The following is an 11507-nucleotide window of genomic DNA, read 5'->3' on the forward strand; positions in this document are numbered from 1 at the left end:
CCAGGAACCTCCTGGAACGGTCCGACCTGGCTGACTGTTCCTCCCAGCAGATGTCCGGTTAATTTAAATCACCCATGACAACTACATCCCTTGCCTTAAGTGCCTCTGCAAGCTGGCCCAAAAATTCCCAGTCCAGCTCCTCCCCTTGGTTGGGGGGGGTCTGTAGTAGACCCCTACCGTTAGATCCCTCTCCCCACGGCCCCCTTGTGCTCTGGGTCAAGATACTTCCACTTGCCCCTCTGACCCCATTTTGCTGGCAGAGGATGTGTATTGCTCCTTGACATACAGTGCCACACCCCCGCCTTTCCTTCCTTCTCTATCCCGCCTGTAAAGTCTATAGCTCCTAATGCTAACTGCCCAGTCGTGGGATGAATCCTGCTACGTTTCTGTAAGCCCTATTATGTCTGGGTCTGAACTGGCTATTCTGAAGGTGAGTTCCTCCTGTTTATTCCCCACACTATGAGCATTAGTACATAGGCATTTAAGGCCTTGCCTAGCTGCATGTGCCACCCCCCGATTTGGGAGACTCTCTGGATCCCTGTTTCTTACCTGGGCACTCCTTGCATTTGTCACCTGTCTTGCTCTGGTGGTATCTCCTCGTCTTCCTGTGGCCCCCTCCCATGGCAAGGCTAGTTTAAAGCTTGCTGTACGAGATCAGCCAACCTGGAAGAGAAGACACGCTTGCCTTTAGGAGAGAGGTGAAGCCCATCCCACCCCAGCAAGTCCCCCACCCAAAAGCATGGGTCATTATCTAGGAACCCAAGGCCTGCCTGGCAGCACCAACTGATCAGCTGTCATGGGATCAACCAGGGGGGACCCTTCCCCCCCCAGCCCACAGGATCATCCACAGGGGACCTCTCCCCTCCAGTCAGCGGGATTGATTGCAGGGAGGTACATGCCTCCCCTGACTAAGGTGGCACTAAAGTTGCCCATGGGAGCAGGAGGGAGAGGAAAGTTTAACCCCCCTCCCTGGCTGCAGACCCCAGCCAGGGTTTTCCTGGAGAGGACTAGCGAGCTGGCCAGTGAATCAACCCTCACTGCTCTAGCTAGGGTGCAGAGGGGAAGAGCCAGCCCTACCCCCTGGAGCAGACAGCCCAGCCCAGGGCTCTAAAATGCAGGGGGACTGTAATTTAACTTTACCCAGAAAGAGGTTTGGGACAGAAGTTTCATAAACTGGATTGACTTAAATCATTTAAGTCTAATACTACAGTCAACCAGGTTCATCTCAAACCAGTTTCAGCCATTTTGAAACTGGTTTATATGCACTGAACTTCTGTGCTGTTACAGGTTTAAACCAGTTTCTGATCACTTAAACCAATTTATGTGTAACTTCTGTCCCTAGCCTCTGCCTGAAGAAGGGTGTTTGTGCACAAAAGCTTGTAAAGAACAATTTTTCCAACTGTTTAGTTGGTCTAATAAAAAAATAATCACATCTACCCAAAAAAAAACCTTGCAAGTAACAGATGAATGCATTCAGACAGATGCAGTGGTTTTGCTGCTGGTATAAAATAGGGAGCTAATCATATTATATGGGGTGGGCAAAATATGGCCCATGGGGCCCCTAAAAAAATTTATAAAATTAAAATTAATCTGCCCCTGACAACTGTGAAAGATGAAAGGAGTCAGGGGCAGGAGGACCAGGGGGAAGCCATAATAAGCTCCTGCAACAGCAGGGCCCACCTGCCCCCGCTTCCCCAGCCAGAAGCCCCTGCCTAGGCCTGGGACCATGGGGCTATTCATGGCTGTGTTGGTACAGGAAACTCAGCTAAGAAGTTGGGGTGTGTGTGGGGGGGGGGGGGGGGGCTGTGGGCCTGGCTGGCTCATGCTGAGCCCTATGGTCCAGCCAGGCAACCAGGAGCTGGTGGGTGGGTGGGAAAGTGATGGCAGGGGTGGTGGGTGTCGGGGAAAACCGAAGGATCGGGCCCCAAGGTCACGGTGGGCCGGGGTGGCAATCAGATACGGACAGGTGGGATTAGCGGCGTAGAGTCTGGAGTTAGGGACTCGGAGCGGATTGAGGAAAACAGGTGAATTTATTTGACTTACGCTTCAGGCGTAGGCAGAAAGGTCTTCAGTTACAGTTGGAACACAAACAAACAATTAACAACAAAGGGGTCTGTTGGCCCACGAGGTTCAGTCCGAAGACCTAGTCCCAGGGCTGGTCAACAGCTCATAAATGGGGATCACAAACAACGAAAACGAACTGTAACACGGTGATGATGAACCGCGTGACGCCAGTCCACAGCAATGGACGAATCGGGTGGTTGTATACGAAAAGCCGAGGTCAGTAGCCAGAAGGTGATGCAGCGGAGACGTCAGTTGGAGGGATGAGCAGAGTCGTAGGTGGTGAAGAAAGCCGAGGTCGGTGATCCGGAACCGAGTTAAACAAAGTCCATAGGGTGATCCGAAATCGTAAGCCGTTAATCAGTTCGAAAGGTAAGTCAGGAAGCCAGATGAACGTAGTCAAAACCGTAGTACAACGAGTACTATGAAGCCACCGAAGGAGGAGATCAATAGGCCCTGAAGCCTGACTCAGAGAGCAGTCCCTGCAGCAGCAGCCTCTGTCTCTGGTCCGCGCGATCTCCCCTCACACACCACCACACACACCACCACCACCCCGAGGGAGGGGCTCACAGAACTTTTATATCAATTTAGTAGCCAATCAACGTGCTCTCCGCAGAGAAATTTCTAGTCCGATTACCTCATGTCAGGTTCTGACTGAGCATGCTCTCAGTCAGGAGCTGACACAATCTGAGCATGCGTCTGTGGGGAAAGTAGGTCAACAATGATTGACAGCTCCGCAGGTCACCCAGGGGGCAAGGACTGGGTGAGCCTTGGAAATTTCCACTCACAGCTTCAAACCGCGCATGTCAGTTTAACCTCTTCTGTACTGGCAGCACATACTCAAAAAATTTCCATGACATGCCCCCTTGCTGTCAGCACAGAAGCTAGAAGGCCGAATTATACCTCCTCCCCCTCGGTGTTGTCGTCGTTCCGAAACTTATCGGGAGAGGGAACGATGGAATACACGTGTACAGACAAAGCTGAAACCTTCCGTGTCAGAATCTTAGAAATACAACTAACAATAAGAACGATAACTAAGAACACGAATAAAAATGATAAAGAACTCCACACCGGAGTGCGAGATCTTTTATCTCGGTGTGACACAAGGGGACTCGGCGGGTGTGCCGTGGAAGCCTGTAGAGGTGGACAAAATAAAATCGAACTCAAGAAACACTGTACACCTGATAATGTAGCTGGTAGGGTGGTGTACAATCGCCCGTCCGAGCATGCCCATACCATTCCCAAAGGTGCTGGTGTACTCAATTCAGAGCATCGACCTGGGGCAGGAAAAGCATGCCTAGTCCTTTCCGGGGGGCCGGATTGTCTAATGGGTTGTTCCACACCATGGCAGAGAGCACTTACTAACACCGCTCGTAATATGGGGTAATAAAAACTAAACAATGAATTGTTTCCCCTGGGGCCTGGCTGAGTTAGATCGATTGTTAATGATTCGTTCCACACCACCAAGGGAGTAGGCTTTACGAGGGGTGAGAGGACGACCTCAGGGTCGGAAGTTTTCCTTCCCCTGGGAACGAGGGTGAGGTGCCAAGGTGGGATAATTGAGCGGGGGTCCCACTTTAGCGACATGTCTGGTCGAGACCAATCCTCACCTTCGGGGTGTATCCCCCATGGGATAGTGGAACAAGCGCATGGAGCTTCCCTTTCCCAGCACTCCTCACGAGGTGGTCGAGTGATTAGCGAGAGAGTGGTGAGATTAAATCCACGGGGCCAAGTGTAACTAGTCAGAATATAGCCTCCTCCCATCAAGGGGACAGAGATATTGATAACATTCTCCCCACTTTCTGAGACCTTGGTAAACCATGTTTCGATGTCAAACGGTACTGAATATGGGATGAGGACCGAATCCTCTACGGACAGAGGGATTTTAAGACACGCGGTCAATCCCTCACCATTCTCGTCGTCTCCCGTGGCATTAGCCCACATTGACAACAAGTACAGAACCGAATTTTGAGACCGCTCAGAATCTGAGATCGATACCGTAGATACAAAAGTAACATATTTACAACACATCAAAACCCAGAGTACTCCAAAGTCCTTTTGTCTTCTTGGCATCTTTGTAGCCTTGTCTGATTTAAGTTGTCACTCTAATTTCCAGGCTCCTCTCAAATCCTCTGAGGAATGATCCGATAACCTGAAACGACAAACATAAACAAAACAACAGAACGTGTCCTTTTTTCCTATAGACCTCTTTCTCCTGTACCTTCCAGCACTTAATAAGGGACAAACAGTTGCCCCCTTGCTGGGAGGACAGGAGCTGTGACTTTAAGTAGTATCATTGGTATCGTTAACGTCTTGTGGTAGAATCGTTTCTGTATTAGAGCGTCTCGATAGCCAGTTGTGGTGGGTGAGTATGGTCCGTCCGCTATCTGTAAGGGTGACCAAGTAGGTGTTCGGATAGCTCTCTGCAGATTGTATTACGCCTTGCAAAACTTTAGGATGGCGATGGTTATGGTCTGGAAGGGAGACCCACACTAACTCGTTGTCTGCAAATTTCTTCTCCCATGGTTCGACTGGTTTTTCCGTAGATTGTTCCCACAAGGGTTTGGTCGCATTCAGATTAATTAGGATCTCATGATTACGGACTGTCCAATTTCGATAACTCCCATTTCCCGTTACTCGGAGCGCTTCTTTATAAAGTCCTATGGCCCGTTCCACAACCCCATTGGACTGGGGATGGTAAGGAAGATGATGATGCCATGTGATGTTATATGACCTAGCGAATTTTTCGACAGTGTTCGATGTAAAAGGTGGCCCACCATCCGATTGTATTGTGGTGGGAACTTGCCACATCGCGAAGACGGCGGTTAAGGCTGTAGTAACTGCTGCAGCGTGGGACTTCCGAAGGGGTACGACGGTCATTAGCCAAGAGCCGAGATCAATAACGAGTAGCCCCTTATTTGGGACTGAGGCTCCAGGTAATGGCCCAAAAAGGTCGACTTGCCAGGTTTGACCTGGGTTGAAATTTTCTTTTGCGAGGGCTCCTTGTGTGCTCCTCGTTGGATGTACTTTCTCCTTTGCACAGGCTGCGCAGGCTTGGACTACGCGCCTCCAGTCACGATGTAAGCCATACTGTGGCTTTTCTACTATGGTCTCACGCCATCGGGAGTAGCATGCCTTGGGGCCTGGATGACTCCATCGCTCGTGCAACCAAGTGAGGTAGGGGTCAATACAAATGGGTTCGCTCGTTTCGTCTAGGGTGAATACTTCATCATTAGTTACTAGTCGTGGCCTGGGTTCGCTCGTATCGTCTAAGGGGAATACTTCATCAGTAGGTACTAGTCGTGGCGAGGGTTCGCTCGTATCGTCTAGGGGGAGTACTTCATCATTAGGTACTGGTCGTAGCAAGGGTTCGCTCGTATCGTCTAGGGGGAGTACTTCATCATTAGGTACTGGTCGTAGCAACTCATCGATTGTAGCGTGTACCGGGTCGGTGTCATTCCTATGGGAACGTGTGTGGCGGACTAGTGGTAGGATCGTGAACTGCGACAACAGTCGGTATGTGTCTTCCCAAATGTCAAGGTGTTCAGTCGGATTAGTCGTACCAGTTATTATCTCGTAGATGTAATGAGAATCAATAGCGATGATTGGGACAGGGAGAGTCGCGTCGTGGTTTTCTAAGCAGTGCTGTGTAACTGCACGGAATCCCAGGAGTTCATTACGTTGGGCTGACTCACAGCCGGGTTTGATATCGTGTATGCAGCATGGATGACAATAAAAACCATACTTCCCGCCTTCACGGGTGGAACCATCCGACGCCATCCAAGCCGGCTGGGTTGTTCCGTACAATGTGAGGTGTAGTGTTGTGTCAATGATCGGGGGCGGCGGTAGATCCTCGTACTTCCATGCATTCCAATGGTATAAGTGATTTAAGACTAAAGCACTCCATGTGGCTGGTTCTCCATGGAAACATGGATCGGGTCGGTTGTGAGCTAGGCGAGGTATCAAAGTTGCTCCTACTGCCTGCAATCGCCCTTGGCCGACAGCGAGTGGTTCTGCCAGCTGAGCGGCTAGGAGGGTTTTGCCTATGGCACCATATCGATGTTGGTTCGTGCGGATGGTACGACGAGCGAGAAATACTAAGTTTCCATCTGTATTCTTTACCGTGGTGAAAATGTGCTCTGTTGTAAATCCCACCGTGACCGTTAATGGTGAATCAAAATCAATCGCGTGAAGATTCGTTCCCCGAATAGATATTACGAGGTTGTGTAATGCTTTATCATCCTTTGGGGTCCAGGGGGTTTGGCGCCTGGACTTCTCTCGAATTTGCCTCTGAATCCGAGCTATAACTGGGAGATGATCAGGAGTGATGAAATGTCGGACCCAATTCAATCTTCCCAGCAGGGATTGAAAGTCTACCTTCTTTGATAATTCTTTGTTTTTCCATAAATCAAAGGAGAAATCATCGTGGGCCACGCCTTTACGGAGGTCACGAGTAAAGGTAGTCCCTAAGAATGTGATCTCACTCGTCGGGTGCAGTTGAGATTTTTCTTTATTTACGATCCATCCTTCAGTAGTTAAATGTTGGATGAGATCGGTCGTGGCTTGGATTACTTCGGTTGCGTTCCTACCCATGATGGCGATGTCATCGAGGTAAGCCCAGATTCGGATGGACTTGGCGATTTCGTTGCTTTTGGTGAATCTGTCAAGGGTGTCATTCATAGCACTGGTGGCTAAGGCTGGAGCATTTCGATAGCCCTGCGGACATACGTTCCAGTGAAACATTTTCCCTCTGATGCACATGTTGAGGATACCCTCAGAGTCGTCGATAGGTATGGAATAGAACATGTTCTTCAGATCTATAGTCGTGCCCACCCAGTCATGGGCTTGATAATTGGCCATCTCATATAGGTTCTGTGGCAGCGTACTCGATGAAGGTTGGGTCAGTGCTACACAACGTCTATTAACCTCACGGTAATCCACAACGAGGCGTATGGCATCTGGTCTTCCAGGCTTTGGTATCCCCCAACCTGGGGAAAGGTAAGTACTCGCCTGTATTCGCCTGATGGAGCCTTCACGGACCAAGTCGTCTAGCAAGGTGTCCAGAGGATCCTGAAGATGCACTTTCGTTGGTATCGGAGTATACCGCCATAGGGAGTGGATTTTTAGCGAGGGTGTATGCCACTCTGGTCTAGGTACAGTCATGATAGGTAGGACTTCTGACACCTTATGTTTCAGTTCCAAAGTGCGAATGCCAGGGATTCCTAAAATGTTCACGTTCCCGAGGACCGCATCCAGTCGTTTGGGATGGCCCTTGACGGTAAATTTCACACGAGCTGTTGCAGTAGCAGCATTGAGGCCTTGAACCATCATTACCTTGTTGGTACGATGATGTGGGATCGACGGTTTGATGACATTAACCTGGGCCCCTGTATCTAGTAGGAATCTTGCCGTAGTGATGTCGTGTGGATCATCGGGGTTCTGTATCTCTATTGAGGCGTACGGTCGAGGATCGCTATCAAAGAGTTTCATGTGGTTCGTCGCTACTAATATCTTTTGTTTTTCGGTTCGGGCTTCCATGTCTTTTTCTCCAACCCTATCCTGTACTCCTTCAGACAAAATAGTTTCCGTTACGCTTGGTTTTTCTTGGTTTTGTTTCGATTCGTTTTGTGTGGTTTCATTACGCTTCAGGTTTAGTTTCGTTTTGGTACGTTTCGGTTCAGTTATCACGGTTTCGTCAAGTTCGGTTTGTTTTCTTCGCTTTACTTCGGTTTTTTCATTTCGTCGTTTGGATTCGCTTCGTTGAGTTTCGCTTCGTGTAGATTCGTTACGCTTTGGTTCGTTTCGTTCTGGGTTACGCCGTTTCAGTTCGGTTTGTCCGCTTAGTTTTGCTTCATCACGTTTAAGTTTGCTTCGTTTCAATTCGTTAATCGTTTCCTCGTTTGAGTTCAGTTTAGGTTCGTCTCGCTTACGTTCGCTTTGTGTTACTTCGATTGCTGAGTCCGTTTGTCGCTTTTCTGAGCTGGTCAAGCCATCGATCGCCGGACTTACGCCGATGGCGATCACTCGTTTTTTGGCTTGGTCTTCTCAACAAACCCTAGAGCTCTGGCGAGAGCTCGCTGTCCTTCATCTCTTAGAGCCCTTAGTTGTTCTTTATTTAGGCCAGATTTTTCCAGAAGGAACCCAAACATTGCTCTTTCTAGAGGGGTCCTCTGGGGCGGTGAGTAACTTGTACGGGCTGGCGGCGGAGAAGATCGAGAGTAATATTTTCTTGTTTCCTGTGGTGACACTCGAGGTGGTTTCCGTTGGTTTTTATCAGTAGTTTTTTGATTGTGCTCAAACATGTGTACATATCTTGATTCCCATTTCTCATCCCTGTCGAAGCTTACACTCTTTTGATGTCGTTGCTTCTCCATGGCTCCTCTTAACTGGTCGAGCTGTCCCAGAGTGTGTATCACCGGTCCATTTACTGATGTGCTTAGTAATAACCTTGCGGTAATACTTTGGTTCCCACCGTAGATTTCAGTGGCGGCATCAACCGCTTCTTGTAAACAAGGTACATCCCCAGATGATAGTACATATCTGTGTGGCCATGCCCCCTGCACCTGAGCAGGTGTCAAATTTAGAGCTTGGTGGGCTGGGTTCCACATGGCGTATGAGGCTCCGATCACTGTATACACCAACGCAGTAGCACTCGTATGGCCTGCATGTCCCTCATGCCATGTGTGAATCTTTCTCTGAAGTGCCTCAGTAACCAGAGCTGGAATGGGTATTGGCCAATAATAATTTGCCAGCACTGGCACCGGGTCCACTACTTTAGCTCGGCTCCAAGCTGAATTGCGCACGAGCTGCAAGGCTTCATCTTGGTTGATGGTCTCACTCCCTGCTTCTGCTACTAACCGCCCCAACCAGGCAATCGGTGTTTCATCATTTCGTATGCCGGTTTCCTTTCTCAATTCATTCATCTCAGAACGTGTTCTAGTTCGTGTCGTGATGGTCTGTCTTGTTTGACCCTGAGGATCAGTTACCCATTTTTGGACTGCAATGGGAAAAGCAGACACTAATTCTTCGGTGTAATCGTTGTGTTGTTGGCTTGGTTTATTTCGTGTTACTCTTATGAAGTCGTTCTCAGTTTCATCAGCACTTATGGTTTCGTTTGTATAATTCATCTTGGTTACTGGTTTAGTCATTTCTATTAATCCGTTGCTTGTGTTTGTTCCGATGGTACTCGTCTTAATCGTTAAGCTCCTTGTTACATCATTCGTGTCGGTTCCAATAGTATTCGTGCTTACTCTTGATTTCCTTATGGTTACGTTGTTAGTCTTATCTTCGCTTGTTGTTTCAGTTGTTTCCGTTCCTATGCTGTGCTTAATTACTTTGTTGCAGTCTTCGTTATTCGTTTGGGTGCAATTCTCACGTACGTCCTCCTGGTGGCGCTGGCTGACGTACGGAGGTGGTGGCTTGCGTACAGCAGGTGGCGCTGTTGCGGGAGGCCGGCTCTCGGTGGGCGGAACCATAGATGGCGTTTTTCCGGAAGGTGGGCTTGGGATGGGTGGAGCTGGGCGTCGTGACGTCAGCATTGGTTTTGGCGCGCTGACAGTTTGGTCGGCGCCATCTTGTAATGGCCGCTCGGCCAATTTTTGTGTCACAGCTCTGGTTGCTGCCATGAGCTGGGCCCTAGTGTCAGTTAGCTCCCTCAGTAAGACAACATACTCCCGGAAAAGCACATTTATTATACGGCCTTTCTTCCACCGGGGTCCCGACCATTTTATTTTTCTGCCGTCCTTCTCCAGGCACTCTCGTAGCTGGACCAAGAGCTCATGCCCCCTAGACCCGATGGCAAGGGTCGGGCAGTTAAACCCGTCAGGAGGGGTATCCTCACCACCCTCCTTCACATACTTTATGCACCGGGCAAATTCTCGGTCCGGGCCTGAGGTTGCCATGCCCGAAGGTTTCTTACGGGCCAGGGCTACGGTCCCGGTCTCCCCCCTTGGGCGGTAAACGGCCCGAGGATCCTGGATAATGCAACCCAGCGCACTTGGGGTGAGCCAAACAGCCCATTCTTCCCCACTTTCTCCCCGGAGGGACAGGTACCCGCTCACAGTTCCTTCAGCCGGTGCGGCCTGATGGAACGCGATGTGGTCCCATAAGTCCTCGGCACCGATGGTCTGCCGGACTCGGTTGCTCCATGGGCAACTCCTTATAATCTCCGACTCCAATACGCCTCCCATTGATCCTGTTCGTGACGCCATGTCGGGGAAAACCGAAGGATCGGGCCCCAAGGTCACGGTGGGCCGGGGTGGCAATCAGATACGGACAGGTGGGATTAGCGGCGTAGAGTCTGGAGTTAGGGACTCGGAGCGGATTGAGGAAAACAGGTGAATTTATTTGACTTACGCTTCAGGCGTAGGCAGAAAGGTCTTCAGTTACAGTTGGAACACAAACAAACAATTAACAACAAAGGGGTCTGTTGGCCCACGAGGTTCAGTCCGAAGACCTAGTCCCAGGGCTGGTCAACAGCTCATAAATGGGGATCACAAACAACGAAAACGAACTGTAACACGGTGATGATGAACCGCGTGACGCCAGTCCACAGCAATGGACGAATCGGGTGGTTGTATACGAAAAGCCGAGGTCAGTAGCCAGAAGGTGATGCAGCGGAGACGTCAGTTGGAGGGATGAGCAGAGTCGTAGGTGGTGAAGAAAGCCGAGGTCGGTGATCCGGAACCGAGTTAAACAAAGTCCATAGGGTGATCCGAAATCGTAAGCCGTTAATCAGTTCGAAAGGTAAGTCAGGAAGCCAGATGAACGTAGTCAAAACCGTAGTACAACGAGTACTATGAAGCCACCGAAGGAGGAGATCAATAGGCCCTGAAGCCTGACTCAGAGAGCAGTCCCTGCAGCAGCAGCCTCTGTCTCTGGTCCGCGCGATCTCCCCTCACACACCACCACACACACCACCACCACCCCGAGGGAGGGGCTCACAGAACTTTTATATCAATTTAGTAGCCAATCAACGTGCTCTCCGCAGAGAAATTTCTAGTCCGATTACCTCATGTCAGGTTCTGACTGAGCATGCTCTCAGTCAGGAGCTGACACAATCTGAGCATGCGTCTGTGGGGAAAGTAGGTCAACAATGATTGACAGCTCCGCAGGTCACCCAGGGGGCAAGGACTGGGTGAGCCTTGGAAATTTCCACTCACAGCTTCAAACCGCGCATGTCAGTTTAACCTCTTCTGTACTGGCAGCACATACTCAAAAAATTTCCATGACAGTGGGGAGTGGAAGCGAGTGGCGTGCAGAAGCACAGGGCCTATGCTGGTGTCCCAGAGCCAGTGCCAGCAGGGCCCAGAGTGGGGTGGTAGGAGCACAGGATGTGGACTGGCAGGGGTCCATGGAGCCAGGCTGGGCTGCACCAGCAGGGAAAGGGGAGAGCTGAGCCAGCTCCATAGAGCCCTACTGGCTGAGACCCCATGCTTCTCCTGCCT

The 11507-nt window shown here is 50.1% G+C and overlaps 1 protein-coding gene across 1 annotated transcript; it reads right to left on the reverse strand.

The window, feature by feature from the left end:
* Positions 1 to 1937: 1937 nt before the first annotated feature.
* LOC149868775 (uncharacterized) lies at positions 1938 to 11280 on the reverse strand. The gene is made up of 4 exons (XM_090037670.1): positions 10987 to 11280; positions 8255 to 10956; positions 2614 to 8102; positions 1938 to 2583 (listed from the first exon to the last, which is right to left on the reverse strand). The coding sequence occupies exons 2-3, from the start codon at positions 10269 to 10271 to the stop codon at positions 4345 to 4347; spliced, it is 5775 nt and encodes a 1924-aa protein (XP_089893796.1). The 5' UTR covers positions 10272 to 10956; positions 10987 to 11280; the 3' UTR covers positions 1938 to 2583; positions 2614 to 4344.
* Positions 11281 to 11507: the final 227 nt, after the last annotated feature.

Source organism: Crocodylus siamensis, chromosome 3 (assembly GCF_052110815.1).
Source record: "Crocodylus siamensis isolate JL-2025a chromosome 3, ASM5211081v1, whole genome shotgun sequence".
NCBI classification, from domain to species: Eukaryota; Metazoa; Chordata; order Crocodylia; family Crocodylidae; genus Crocodylus; species Crocodylus siamensis.